Source organism: Herpailurus yagouaroundi, unplaced genomic scaffold (genome assembly GCF_014898765.1).
Source record: "Herpailurus yagouaroundi ecotype Mexico unplaced genomic scaffold, PumYag 100, whole genome shotgun sequence".
NCBI classification, from domain to species: Eukaryota; Metazoa; Chordata; class Mammalia; order Carnivora; family Felidae; genus Herpailurus; species Herpailurus yagouaroundi.
The window spans coordinates 23,255,704-23,271,597 of NW_024412391.1; the positions used below are offsets into that span (position 1 = coordinate 23,255,704).

General features: G+C 38.6%; 1 protein-coding gene across 4 annotated transcripts in view; it reads right to left on the reverse strand.

The window, feature by feature from the left end:
- The window catches only part of PTPRZ1 (protein tyrosine phosphatase receptor type Z1), a 183,445-nt gene that overhangs the window by 86,461 nt on the left and 81,090 nt on the right, over nt 1-15,894 (reverse strand). For all 4 annotated transcript variants that reach the window (XM_040472130.1, XM_040472129.1, XM_040472128.1 and 1 more), the window contains exons 3-5: nt 5,772-5,951; nt 3,359-3,510; nt 145-240 (exon numbers count right to left, since the gene is read on the reverse strand). In XM_040472130.1, the coding sequence (XP_040328064.1) occupies nt 145-240; nt 3,359-3,510; nt 5,772-5,951 (428 nt within the window). The remainder of the gene's footprint in view (nt 1-144; nt 241-3,358; nt 3,511-5,771; nt 5,952-15,894) is intronic.

The window sequence follows — 15,894 nt, forward strand, 5'->3', positions numbered from 1 at the left end:
GTTGTTCTATTTGCAAATGATCACCAGTTAGCATCCCACTTGCAAGCTTTTCAATTTGTTAAAAAGCATGCTTTGATATGTCACATCAATTACTTCAGGGGATTAAAGACTTAAGGTAGTGTTAAATCTATGTATAATGATTACCTCAAATAAAATGGATAAAGCTCTTAACTTCCCTTTTCCTTTTACCGCTTCCTCAAAACTTGAAAATCGGTCTGCATCAAAGCCATAGATTTGCATCTATAAAGGTAACAATGACAGCTTTGTTATATACAAAGACATCACAAAAGTCACCAGAGAGACAATAAAATAATTTACTAATTCAGTATACTATTTGAAAAATTCTGTAAACTGTATAATTCAATACTCTGTACAGTTTCAAGATATTTTTTCAATTACGTGTATATACAACTGCATTTACTCTCACGATTATCATCCTTCAGTAAGGAAAGAAGCACAAAGTTAGATACATCTAGGATGGAAATAACCACCTTGAGGTTACTAGATAATACTGAGGTAATAATATACTAGAATAATTATCAAATGGAATAAATTATCAAGTATTATTTTAGCTGTTTTCTGGAATCCTTTCAAATATCGTTTCATTCTTGACTGGACGTGCCTTTCTTGTTACCTTTTTTGGACATTATCATACTATGCTCTAATAATAGTGAACTCTCAAGGACTTTCTGCTTCTCCATACAAACTACCAAGAAGAATTTTAAGTTCCCTATTTTAAGGGTCCTCTTCTGCTGCCGGGCAATATTCCTTGTTAATTTCGACTTCGGCCTCTGCATTTGTTGACAACGGCTTCTACTCTCACTTACAATTTGGTGCTCCCCATGTCACCATCTTAGAAATCAGGTAACTTAGCTAGTTTAGACAAATAATTCTGGGAAGAGCAGAAAGCCTCTGTGAAGACTAATGCTTGGTTAGGGCTACGACTGGAGAAATAGCAGGTGTGGGTGGAGGATGGCAGTGGCTCCTGCCTCAGGTTATGACCACAAAGCCTTTGAGGATTGCTAAACTGACTCCTGTAGGATGAACAGCTTAAAAACTCGTGGGTGAAAAGGAGGGGCAGGCAGCGGCCACACCAGGAAGGTCTGTGAAGCAGTCCCAGCCCTTTGCCCCGGAGAGCAATAGAGAATCCTTGGTGTACTTCACCTAACAGGGATTGGGGGGCAGCAGGGCTGGGGGGAAGAGGGTGAAGAGTGGAAAAGATTAAGACTAGAGAGAGGGAGGGGCACCTAGGTGGCTCAGTTCGTTAAGCATTTAAATGGCCAACTCTTGATTTCGGCTCAGGTCGTGATCTCAGAGTTACTGAGATGCAGCCGTGAGTCGGGGCTCCAGGTCATTGTGGAGCCTGCTTGGGATTCTCTCTCTCCCTCTCTCTCTGCCTCTCCCCTGCTCCTGTGCACGTTCTCTCTCTCCTCTGTCTCTCTCTCAAGACAAGTAAACATTAAAAAAAAATAAAAATAAATTAAAAAAAAGACGAGAGAGGGAGACCAGTTCGGGAACATTTAATAATCCAACTAATAGACAAAGGTGGTTGAGCTCTTTTCTGCCCTCCCACATCACGCAGGGGCAGAATCGAGAAGACTTCACGGTTGGATGCAGGAGACCAGGAAAAAAAGACCAAGTCAAGGATGCTCCTGGGTTTCCCTGCTTGCACAATTACATGGAGAGAGTTTTAAAAAGGCAAGCAACAAACAAACAAGCCATCAGAGAGGGAACTCAAGGGCTTTCTAAATAAGGAAAATACTTGAAGCTTAGTGCACAGACTCTGTATCATTTATTTTGCTATTTCAGGGCTTTTGTTGCTGTTAGGGTCTTTCTTGATTTTCCACTTTGCTCTAAATAGTGTTGTGACAGGGCTAAACTCTCCAAATTGAGAATGTTATGTGTTTAATAAATTGACTTTCATTTCTTCGACAAACCAAATTGGTAAGTGTGCTCTTCCTTAAGGATATTTAATATACTTTGAAAAACACAAATTTATAAGCTATGAATTAGAAATATGATTATCCATAGCAAAATATTTTTAGTCCTTTAAAAGATAACTCACTCATCTTATTTTTATTATCAATAACTATTTTGACTATAAAAGTAATATAGTTCTGTTATAAGTAATTTTAAAAATATGGGAATTTTAAAGGAGAAAAGCAAGGTACTTATTATGCCATCACCCATGGAAAATCCCTGCTCGTGTCTCCTTGGTTTCCCTCAGTTATATTTATAACAGTAATAATTCCTTCTCTTATTTAATCTTCATAATAACTTCATAAGGCAGGTGTTACTACTCTTAGATCAGTTTTGGAGGGGAGACATGGAAGCTTAGGTAAATTAAATATTTGTATAAGGTCGTGTCTATAACTCATATCTAAATGGTGAAGTCAGTATTCATACCTAGTCCATCTGATTCAGACTCTGGGCCCTCAGTCACTATTAAGTTAGTTTTCATGTTTTACAAAATCGAGTAATAATACTGCATATACTATTTTATATTTTGCTTTTAAAAAGCATTAAAAAAGGAAAACCCATTAATATCTTATGATGAACCTTTTTTGTGTGTAAATAAATCATTCAAACACATGGTTTTACAAGATCTGTAATACTCCATCATAATGTATTTAATCATTTCCTTTCATCTTTTTATTACTGTAAATAAACCTTTGCACATACATTTTTGAGCATGTCTTTATTTTTTAGACTAAACTGTTAAAGGGGAAATGGTAGGTATTGGGATTGAAACATTTAAAGTTCCAGATACAGGGGCGCCTGGCTGGCTCAGTCAGTAGACTGTGCAGCTCTTGACCTTGGGGTTGTGAGTTCAAGCCCCACACTGGGCGTAGAGATTGCTTAAATAAATAAACTTAAAAATAAAACCTTTCAAAGTTCTGGATAAAAAGAAGCAAACTGCTTCCCAGTCTACCAACTTATACTCTCTCCAGACATGTATGAAAGTGTTTATTTTACTGCATACTCATTATTTATTATATTTATGTTTCCAATTTTAAAACTGAAAATGTTCTCACTTTATTTTACATTTCTTTGCTTCTCCAGTAAATTGACAAAATTTGCCCCTTTTTTCCTCCTGAGTTGTGGAAGGAAATTTGTTTATTTGTTGACACATCAACATTTGTTGGTCGTCCTAGTGTGGCACACTGGGTTGCCAGAAAGTGGAAAATCAAATGTGAGTGTGACGGAGCTTAGTCCAGTGAGGAAGGCAGATATTAACCAAGTAAAATATAACTGTATAAATTATAAAATCTGACTGTAAGTTAATCGAATTATATGCTAACTAAAATCTCAATGATTTCGGAAAATGAACTAGGAACCAGTGGAACCAGTGACTTACCTCAAGTGGAAATTTTTGTCCTTCTAAACTATGTTCCGATCCATCAGAAGACATATTGCATTTTCCCCAGTGAAAAGTTATCTTGCTTGCTTTGAACACCATTTCGGAAACTCCTCCACTGAGCCAGTAGTCATTAGTGAGATTAATTTCCACTTAAAAAAAAAAAAAAAGCACACACATGCACAAAATTGCACCTATGTTTCTGCAAATCAAAATTACAAACTTTAAATTTTTTCTATCAAACGTACGTTAAGAGAATCATTTATTTGATAAATTAAAAACAATTCAGTCACCATTTGAAGCAGAACTTGTTACTCTGCAAAATACACTTAATGTATCTTATTGCCACAAATACAAACTAAAGCAAAGACCTTAACTACTGTATGGCTCTTATAGCAGAAGACAGCCAGTCCTTCTGCCCTGTTCATTTGGTGTCCTGAGCTTGCCATTTCCCCAGGGGTCTGCTTTCCTAAGGCATTTTAGGGTAGTGAGGGGACAGAGCAAAGGGAGAAGGAACAGAGGAGTGGAGAAGAAAAGTCTTCTCTTGGGAGTGCCCCCCACCTTCTCACTTTTAGCTCTTTCTACTCCTTATCAGGCAGGTGTTTTTGTCCCATCTCCTTATCCCTGCAAGCAAGCATCATACCAGGTTTCATCAGGCTTCAGAATTCCTGTCCTCTACTGTGGCAAGGAAGGTGGGAAATCCATTCCCACTGAAGGGGTTTTAGCCATCTGATGTTGGAACCCCGAGTAGCAACTCAGAATCCTAAACTCTCCTATTTGAGTTCCACAGCAGATTATTGGAACTCTATTTTACAAATGGTCTGAAGATTAATGATTCTTTTGAGAGCTTTATGTAAGATTTTAATGTCTCTCAATCAGATTTAAATAGTCTTTGTTCCATGAGGCAGAAACCAATGTTTGCATTAGGGACCCAATCCAACATCTTGGCCAGCGAGCTAGAGATATAAACTTCCGTTAATAATAGTAACAACAACAAGAATAGTATCAATAGTGCTCAACATTTATGTATCACTTACAATGTGCTATGCATTACACTGAGTACTTTACGTGTGTTAAACATTTGATTTTTACACAACCTCACACAATGAAGGAAGGAAATATCATTATAAGGAAACTGAATCACAGACAGTTCAAATAACTTGCTAAAGGTTCCACACTTAAAGGTTCCACTTCAAAGAGCCAGTAGTGAACCTAAAAAGCGTGGTCTAAAGATCAAGTGCTTGACCACACTTCACTAAGAAAAATAAAGCAGGGGTGCCTGGCCGGCTCAGTTAGTAGAACATTGTAACTCTTGGCTTCAGGGTTGTGAATTTGAGCCCTACATGGGGTGTAGAGAGAACTTAAAAATAAAGCCTTAAAAAAAAGAAAGAAAGCAAAGGCTACGTGCTTTATTTCTTTGTAACATTCTTCAAACCTAGTGATGAAAATGTTAAGATTTGGGATAATATGTTTTTGTGTATTTAATTAATATCTTATATAATAATTTTATTAAATACTTATTAATTAAGATATACCTACTGAATGCTTATTATATATCAGGAACTGATACAGCAAAATTCTTACCCTCATGGGACTTAAAATTAAATTACTACGTTCAAATTACCAAAATATCAAGAATAGAGAAAAAATTCACTAATGATAAAACCATCCCAACATAGCTACTATTATAATTTACAATATTTTTTTCTTATGACTATGTTTGTTTTTATATAACTTCCTGATATACATACAATTTTGTTTAAAATATAATATCAGAAAAGGAAGGCTATTTAATTTGAAAACTATTAGTTTGTCTCTCTATTGTTTACTGGAATTTTTCATGGTATTATATTTTGCATGTTTAGAAAAAAGGACAGTCTTTAAAAAAAAGCATTTAGAGAGTGCTTCCTGAAGATAGTATATAACTTTAAACTTTCTATCTAGAAGCACTACTAATTTCTTTTCTTAAAATTCAATTATAGTTGATTGCTTTTTTGTATCCCAATACTCAATGTAGCATGAAGCTAAGCAGACAAGAGCAAATAGAGTGTCCAAGAAAAGGAAATTCTGATTAACTAAGTAATTAACTTACATAAGTTATATATTGCATTATCTTTATCATTTCTTCTGGTGGAGGCATCAATTCTCTTTCTATTATTGGAGAACATGATGTGATGACTTTGGTCATTTTACTTTTTGTACACATTTTCAAAATGTTATCTAAACTTCCAATTTACTGTGTTCTACTTGGTTTCTTCTGCCTATAGTTTCTGTGCATTTACAGTACATTATACTTTATACAAAGAAGATGAAATGAAATAAAATGAAAATGAAAATAAAATGAAACTGACATAAACATACTCTAAGCCCAATAAACATATTAAAGTCACAAACAAAATGCAAACAATTTTACCTGTTTTCCCAGTGTTATGAATGAATGTGTTTTCCAACGATGTTTTATCCCAACCCTGGAATTTAAGTTTTTTAAGATTCACATTGACTTGGGTAAGATCTTCATCAATATTGATAGGAGACTGTTTGGGGCTACTACATGTTGGATATTTCTTTCCCCAGTTTTTTTGATTCAGGGCTCCTAGGAAGTGAAAGGGTAAGAAATTAGTTTCTTAAATTACTATACAAAATTTAAATTTTATATTATAAAGTAATTAATACATTACATAAAAATACAATAGTAGAAAAAACTGGAATATCTTTGAGTCACTGCATACAACAATTATGCCCAGGTGTGGATTCTGGGCTTTCCTATAACACACTATGAAAAGAGGCCTATACAGTAGCCACATCAAGTTCAGTGTTCAACAATGGCTTTGCTTAGCCATCATACTCGTCCAAATCAACAGAAAGCCCAACTGCCATGTCAGGTAGTCAATCTGAGCCCAGGTTCCAGGTTGAAAGGTGTCCAGATGACAGGTGCTAAATTCTTGACTTCCTCAGCACTCTCCATGGGGGTAGTTCTCTTTAGACCTACTGTCTGTCACTCCTGCCACTGAATGATCTCGTTTAATTTTCATGTGCTCAAGGTCTGATGTATAAAAACATAATCACATGCTTTCCTTGAAATATCTCCTCTCTGTCACTTTTTTTTGGGGGGGGGGTCATAAAGCTTAGTAAGTTTTATTGCTTAACAACGAGAAACAGAAAACAGGCTTTCTATAAAGATTTCGCCTACACTGAAGTGAATTTCCAGCTGTTCCACAGAGTGAACAGTCCTCTAAAGCAAAACTGCCCTGGGCTGCCTTTATTTCACCCCTACCTGAAACCATGAACCATCTCTCGTAACCTTATTCCGCTGGACATTACCTTAGCTAGAGCCCAAGCAGCACCAAGAACAGGTATGTTTTATTTTAAAATCATCAACTTTTCTCTCTACATTTCTGCAGCTAGCCCAAGAGCAGGGTGGAAGCACCATTTTCAGCTTCTCTCCTTTCAAATGCGTCACTTTCAGAAAATGAGTATGGGGGAGGGGGCGCCTGGGTGACTCAGCAGGTTGAGCATCCGGCTTTGGATTTTGGCTCTGGTCATGGGTCACGATCTAGCTAGCTGCTATGTTCCTGAGATTGAGCCCCACATTGGGCTCTGTGCTGACAGTGCGGAGCCTGCTTGGAACTCTTGCTCTCTCGCTCTCTCTCTCTCTCTCTCTGCCTGTCATACCCTGCTCACACACACTCTCTCTCTCTCTCTCAAAATAAATAAAATAATAAATTTTAAAAAAGAAAAAAAAATAAGTATGGGTAAAGTCAAGATTTTACGTGGTTAATGTTTAGGGAAACTATACATAAACATACCCTCTGTATGCCCTCGTCTATGCCATCTTTTTTTTTTGATAAAGGCATCAGAGAAGATTTTGACTTCCATGCAAAGCTCTCATAATGTGACAAAATGAACTTTGCATAATTTAGCCCCAGAAAGAAATAATCATTAGTCGTACCGTGAAATGGCCTATATAGCCAGGAAAAATTAGGTGATTCATCTCCTAGTGAGGCATCTACCAAAATCAATAGGTGCTGAGAACTTAACTTTATTTTAAAATCTAGCTCTATTCCTAGAGAGTGCTGGAATACAATATGCTTTAAACATGCACAGTGATGCATATTTTGGCTTCTAGGAACAGCTTTAATGATTTGAGTAATGATATGTTAATTTCACTATAAAGAACAGGGACATGAGGAAAAGAAACTGCCTGTTTTACTAACGTCACTGTAGGAGAAGCAGAGAAACTGCCACGTGAATCAGTAAGACCCTCTGTACTGCTTAAATTTTTTAATGCACTCCAATAAATTTCAAGCACCCTTAGGAAGAGTCTCATGATTGTGGTGCAGCGAACATAAAATTTTAAGTGGCTAGTAACACTGCATTTGATTAATAAACCTGCTATTTCCCACATCATATAGTGATCATCTCTATGTGGACTCTAATTTGGCATATCCACCACTAAACACCTGATTTCTGCCCAGAAACAAACTCTTCCTACGACCTCTGCCATCCCCTGAACATAAAAGTCGTCCTCATGGCTCGGTTTCCTCCTCACCAAGCCCTTTCGGGTCGACCTTCAAATTATATCCTCTATCAGACGGTTTCTCTTCTCCACTGTTACCACCCTAGCCTGAGCCACGGTCCCCGTGAGCCTGTCTGTGTCTTGCTATTTCACTAGCAGCATTGCCATCACCTAGGAGATTGTTAGGGAGACTCAGGCCTCCAACATAACGTTGCTAAGTCAGAATCTAATTTTAACGGGATCCCCAGGAGATTCACATAACACATTAAATTTTGTGAGGCAATGGCTTAGATATATCTCTAGTGCCTTCTCACCAGTCTCCAGCTTCTTCTTTTGCCCCCCCATCTACAATGCCATTCTCCACTTTCGTTGTAGGCAGAATTCTGAGATGTCCCCCCAGATTCCCACACGCTGCTCTACATGCCTCGCATAATCTCTTCCACTCAAAGGTAGGCAGGCTGTGAATATAATGGAATAGTCATTCCCTTGATTAGGTTACATTATATGATGAAGGTGACAGGGAGTCCCTGCTGTGATAGAAGGTCCTGTCATAGCAAATTGGAGACCGAGAGAAAGATTCAGAGTGTGAGAGATTCTCCTGGCTTTGAAGAAGTACGCTTCTTCAAAGGTTGGAAGATGGGTACAAATAACTAGGATCCGACAGCGCCCCCAGGCTGACAGCCAGCAAAAACAGACACAATATGCTAGTCACGAAAAGACAAATACTGTGCGATTCCATTGACATGAGGTAGCCAAAATAACCAAATTCATGGAGAGAGAAAGTAGAACGCTGGTTACCAGGAGATGGGGAGAGGGGAAAGGGGAAGCTATTTACTGGGTACAGAATTTCAGATTTGCAAGATGAAAAAGTCCTGGGGAGCCATTTTACAACAGTATGAGTATACTTAACACTACTGGACTGCACACTTAAAAAATGTTAGGATGGAAAATTTTGTGTTATGAGTTTTGTTTTGTTGGTTCGTTGGTTTGTTTTACCACAGAAGAAAAAAGTGGTTAAGATGGCAAAAACAAATAAACAAACAAAAACGGGGACCTGGACCTCAATCTCACAACAAGGAATTGAATTCTGCCAATAGCCTGCATACAGCTTCAGATGAGAACATAGTCCAGCATCTTGGTTTTGCACTTATGAGACCCCAGGCAGAGAACCCAGTTAAGTAGTCCCTCTCTGATCCTGACCCACGGAAGCTGCGAGATAATATGTGTTTAAAGGCCACTCAATCTGCAGTAATTTGTTACACAGCGTAAGAAAACAAATACAATCAGTAACTAAAGTAATCCTTTAAAATATATACCAAGGGGCCCCTGGGTGGGACAGTCAACTGTCTCCGACTCTTGATTTTGGCTCAGGTCGTGATCTCACGGTTTGTGAGTTAGTGTCCCCTTGGGTTCTGTGCTGATAGCATAGAGCCTGGTTAGGATTTTCTCTTCCTTGCTCTTTGCCCCTCCCTCACTCTCTCTATTTTTCTCACAAAAATAAATAAATAAGCATTAAAAAATATATGCATATACATATCAAATTGTGTGTCACTTCCTGATTTGGGTCTCCCCAATCCCTTTTCATCCCAGTCAGAAGAAAATATAAGCTCTTTACCATGGCGTAGAAATCCCATATAATACCATCACTCCCATCCTCTCTGCCCTCCGCATTAATCACTCTACTCCAGTCACACAGGTTCCCTGGAGCGAGGGAAGCCTCAGGGCTTGACACTTGCTGCCATCCTTCCTGGACTGCTCTGCCCCTGAAGTGTGCATGGCTCACTCTCTCACTCTCCTGCTTCTATCGGGTCTCTGCTCAAATGCATCTCCTTGGAGAGGCTTTCAGTGAACCTCCTGCATGAAAACCATATCTCTGCTTTGGTCATTCTCAATCCCCTCTCCTCACGTCATTTTTGTTCTCCTGAGATATCAGGTTTATTTATTTGTTTCCACACCCCAGAAGCTAGAAAAAAAAACCTGGCACATAGTATGTGTTCAATAAACACTGGCTTAATGACTAAATCAGACAAATAAAAACTGATTGCTTTTTTGTTTTATGAGTTTAAAATCTCAAAGAGATCTAACATAAAATGGCAATAGAAAAAATAAAACATTTCTAAAATGAGCCATAGGTCATATTTGACTGTTTGTTATATGACAATTTTGTTGAGTAGTCCCTACCAAACTTCTGCTGACAGATATCAGGAAGACCTGATGTCCAACCTTAGATTTGGACACTTTGTAGCACAATGATCCTAAGTGACTGGATTACGTTTGAAGTGTATCAAATAATTATACTGAGTGTGGATCCAGTTTAAAACACCAACTAGATCATGGTGCCAAGAAGAGCATATGTCCAAGAAGCCTCCCGAATTTTTGTAATTAAAAGACCAAAAAAGGGGCACTAGGATGGCTGTCAGTTAAGCATCTGACTTCGGCCCAGGTCATGATCCCACGCTTTGTGGGTTCGAGCCCTGTGTCGGGCTCTGTGCTGACAGCTCAGAACCTGGAGCCTGCTTCGGATTCTGTGTCTCCCTCTCCCCCTGCCCCTCCCCTGCTTGCACTCTGTCTCTCTGTCTCCAAAAAACAAACATTAAAAAAAATATATATTTTAAAGACCAAAAAAAAAGCCCATAAAAAGAACTTGAGGTTCTTCTTGAAAAGGACTCTGGAAACAAGGTTGTTTCAAATCATCATTAAGTAGAAAGCCAAAGGAAGTAAACTAATAAAGTGTTGAAATTGTGCACAAGAACGAAACATAGATCAAGAAGCATTAAATAGATTTTACTTGTCTTTACTAATGAAATATTAGATTAATCTTATGCTTAACTACTATTTTTTAAATTCCCAAATTAATATTTTTAATGTTGCAATTGGAAACCTCAGTGGTTAAAGCCAGGATGATGTGCCTGAGAAAGCAGGTGTAAAGAATTCATTAGAACTATATTGTATCCACCTGAGTGTGATTAGAGACTGTCGTGAAGGAAGAAATTAGGACTCACTGTGGTTGCAACAGAAGATTATCAGGGTGATTTCACCCATAAGGAGGATGGCGGAGTACTAAATGTCAACTTTAGAAAATTAAAATAAATTATTCATTCACATAGTCATCCATTCTTTCATGCACATATTGATTCATCTGAATTAGTATCATTCCTATAAATTTCCTGTGCTTTCCTCTATGGGAGCACTTACCAGACTATATTTTGTTCGTTAATTTATCTATTTCATCTATATCTTATCGCCAAACTTTGAGTCTGGCACATAGTAGAAACAAATTAAATGCTTGTGATACAGTCTTTGTGCACCAAATAAATGTATTCAATACTTACATTCTGTGCACTCTCTATTCTAAACAGAATGAAAAGCAATTCTAGCCTCTGTGGGGAGATATGCATGAGTTCAAGTTTGTTTGCTTGTCTATTTATTCTTGCATTCCAGAAGGTTGGGGCGTGTGTTAACTACAAAGTAGACAAATGTCTAAAGGAGTAGATGGGATAGAAATAAATGTGAGGTCAAAAGCACACAATGGAGGTCTTGAGGGAAGGGGAGGATCTTGACAGGCAGAGGGAACCAAGAGCAAACCATGGTGGCAGAACAGTTTAGGCAGGACTCAGAGAGAAGTGAGCAATCTAGCTTGGTCCAATAAGCAAGAGTGGATATCAAGCAATTCTAGAAGGAGATGAAAAGACAGAGCGATCAAATGTCGCTGGTTAGGCCAATGGGAGGCAGGAAGCTTTGGAAGAGTAAGAAACTCACAGCTGCCTTATCAGAGAGATTAAACTGGCAGGTATGCAGGATAAGAAGGAACAGGCTACTTAATTTGGGGTCGTTTCAAAGGCATCTTCTTTTTTATTTTTATTTTTTTTAATTTTTTTTTCAACGTTTATTTTTGGGACAGAGAGAGACAGAGCATGAATGGGGAAGGGGCAGAGAGAGAGGGAGACACAGAATCGGAAACAGGCTCCAGGCTCTGAGCCAACAGCCCAGAGCCTGACGCGGGGCTCGAATTCCCGGACCGCGAGATCGTGACCTGGCTGAAGTCGGACGCTTAACCGACTGCGCCACCCAGGCGCCCCAAAGGCATCTTCTTTTTGTCTTCATTTGATTTTTATAGAATGAATCCCTGTGCAATGGACTGAATGCCCCAAAATTCATGTTAAAAATTATAATCCCTAGTGTGATGGTATTCAGAGGTGGAGTCTTTGGAAGGTGATCAGATCATAAAGACAGAGCCCTTGTGAATGGGGTTAGTGCTTTTAGGAAAGAGATCCCAGAGAGATCTCTCGACTTTTCCGCCCTGTGAGGTTACAGTAGAAAGATAGTGATCTAAGGAAGCAGTCCTCAGTATTGCCTTGATCTTGGACTTCTAGTCTCCAGAATTGTGCAAATTAAATTTCCTTTGTTTGTAGGCCACCAGTCTAGGGTATTTTGTTATAGCCGCCTGAGCTCTAAAACACCTTGTACTTATCTGAACTACGATAAGTCTGCCTCTTACTCATATTGTAATTTCAGTATCTTTCTGAAAACTTGGCACTTAAGAATTACATAAAATTTTCCTGAATGAGTATGTACCTCAATAAGATGTATAGCTACTCACCCTTCAATGTCCTTGTACTGTACATCTTGACCAATAGAAATATAATTCTAAATAGAAACACATTTTTAAATAGATTCTGTGTAGGGAAATATTTCACCAGTATCTAACTTAGGATTCTCTCTCTCTCTCTCTGCCCCTCCTCCGCTCTCTCTCTCTTTCAAAATAAATAAACTTTAAAAAAACATTAATAAGAGCAAATACAAAGGTAATATTGAAGTGTGGACTGCAGTGATGATTGTAGTGTCTATTGCTAATTGCCTCGAATTAACTCCATTCAAAATTCTACACCCTGTAAGTCAGAGCTTTATTTTTTTTTTAATTTTTAATTTTAAGATGATTTTTGAGAGAGAGAGAGAGAGGGAGAGAGAGAGAGAGACCAAGAGACAGACGGAGAGTGCAGGCAGGGGAGGGGCAGAGAGAGGAAGACACAGAATCTGAAGCAGGTTCCAGGCTCTGAGCTGTCAGTGCACAGCCCAACTCAGGGCTCCAACCCACGAACTGCGAGATCATGACCTGAGCTGAAGTCAGACGCTTAACCGACTGAGCCACACAGGCGCCCCATTCAGTGTTATTTTCAATGAAAATTTAGCATTAGAATTTAGAACTCCAGCAAAATGGAAAGATGGTATGTTTAAGTAGATACATTTCAGATGCTCAAGTCATCTGCTTGAGAAAGGGGGCTTTCTCAAAGACAAGAAAATAAAACCTAAAAGTGCTGAATAACAATCATTAAGTGATTTTATGTCACATCAGTAGAAGTCATCACGTAAACTGACCGAAAGCAAAGGAAGAAGGATGTCTGACTAACTTCCCATGGAAGAAACAAGAATGAGGATGAATTTACATGCACAAATCAGCATGCCTGTTTCTGTTTCTGGCCAAACAGGTTTTTTGGAGCTAGTAGGAGCAAAGCAGTTGGTGAATATAGATAATGGGTACTATTATAACTGGACTGAAAGCCGATCAAATGCAGGCAGTTCCAGAATGAGAAGCTGTTTAGTCAAGATCACATTTTCCTTTATCATCTGTTCTAATGGGACCCTCACATCAGGACAGCAGAAAATCTTGACAAGCCTGGCCGATATATCCCATTGAGACATGTCAAGGGAAGGTAGTTACCAATTTATGTAGAAAAATGCTAGCACATATGTTCCGTAAGCATTATGATATTTAAGAAAAGAGACCCAGGGGCACCTGGCTGGCTCAGTTGGTTAAGCTGACAGTGCAGAGCCTGCTTAAGATTCTCTCTCTCCCCCCGCCCCCTGCTCTCTCTCTCTTTCAAAAAGAAAGAAAAAAGAAAGAAAGAAAGAAAGAAAGAAAAAGTCCCATAAATATAGAGAAGAAACTAGTAGTTGCTAGAAGGGAGGGGGGTGGATGGACACAAAGGAGTTAAAGGGAGTGGAAAAGCAGGCTTCCAGTTATGGATGAATAAGTCACAGGGATGAAAGGCATAGGGAATATAGTCAATGGTATTATAATAGTGTTGTATGGTGACAGATGGTAGCTTGTGTGAGCATAGCGTAACATATATAGTTGGAAAAAAATTAACCGAAGTTCAACACAAATAGAGAAAGAGATCAGAAACTTACTTCAAAGTTCCTATTTAAAATTTTAGGATCTTTTCAAGTTAGAAAAATCCAAAGTACACAAACAAAAAACCCCAGAAAACAACAACAGTAAAAACTACTGCTCTATAATGCGGCAAAAAATAAACTTAGGTTTTTGTAGACCACAGGAAAAAAATAAAAACATTAAATGAAAAGGTCTAAGGACACTGACATAGTAAAATACTACTGGTCTTAATGTAAGTAATCAAAACCTGATCATCTGTAGTGGGTATAAATGAAGTCATCAAGTGAAACCAGAGAATGATGCTCATTCTACATAATAGACTACATACATAATAGGTTAATAGGTTACAATTAACCACTGCTTTAATCAGAAAATGAAATAAATCCTATAAATAAGTAAAGAAGAATTTCGTTTAAGGCAAGAAATTACGGGGGTACAAACTGATGCAATAAACTACTAAAAGCAGCATGTTGTTTCGAGAATTTAGGAATGTTTTAAAGGATTCTTATCTGGTAGTGATCAAAAGAGAGGGGCAAAGGATGACTTCCAAGATCCTGACTAGAGCCTGCCTAGGTGGATAATGGTACCAATCGTACTGGTTGTGGGAATGGATGGAGAGAAAGACTTTGCATCTGATTTTGAACCTACAGACTTTGAGATGCCCATGGAAGTTCATTAGACAATAAAAATACAGGCCATTGAGATGTCTGGACTAGAGAGAGGTTAGAGGACGTCATCCAAGAAGTGTAATTTAATAGATGTGGATATATTTCAATTAAAGTTGATAGAGAAGAAGAGGGTCAATGATAAGACACTGGAAAGCACGAACATAAGGAGCATGAGGGAAGAGGAAAGCGCCAAAAGAAATTAAGAACGGCTGAATTACAAATTTAGGAGAAAATGGCATCATGAAAGTTATAAATCTCTCAATGAGAGATTATTCCAAAGTAGGAAGCATGCACAGCAGAGACCAAAGGTCACGACTGAAGAGTACCCACCGGATTTGGTTATTTCTTAACGGCAAATCTCACCTTCCTAGAACAAAACAACTACAGTGAAACGACAGCCCTGGAATTCAGACTACGGCAGGCACAAGAGTGAACTGGAGGTGACAAAGCAGAGTTAACAAAATGCTTTTTAAAAACTTGCTGTGAAGGAAAGAACAGCAATAGGGTAGCATCCAGAGGCAGATGCAAGGATGAGAAATGGATTTGGACACAGAAAGAGATTTACGCATGCAGAGAGAATGCAGGACCACATTTGAAGTGTTTCAAGTTAAGGGAGGTTCATGAACAAGGTCCACCAAAGGGAGGAAGATATAGGCCATGGATGGAGGATTATTAGCTCATGAGAGGAAAAAAAAAAAAAAACATAAGAAAAATCAAAGAAATGTGGATTTGTATTTAAGTGTTTAGAAATGGGAAAATGAGAAATTTGATGGTTCATACCACAGAGCCTCAGCTGTAAAGCAAGATCACATAACGTGGAAGGAAAAGAGATTTGGGAGTTGAGCACACCATTCAGAGGCACCCCACACCTGTCACTTTATCTGTAATAGGAATAATAATCTCTCACTCTCAGACTGTGCAAAGTCAAGGAGCGAAAACATGTACACGGGCAGATATGTGAATCTTCTTATCCCCTACCCCTGTTTTCTTAGGAAAACTGGAGGGAGACAGGACCATCACCTGTGGGGTGAGGCAGGGAGGGGACTGAGCTTGAGGAAAATCGTATGAAACAGGAAAATTGACTGAAATAGTGGACAGGTAAGACTGACAGAAGGCACCCAGAGCTCTGCTGATGTGGGAGCCATGAGTCTGCAGAGGCACCTCTCAGAAGAGTGTCTCT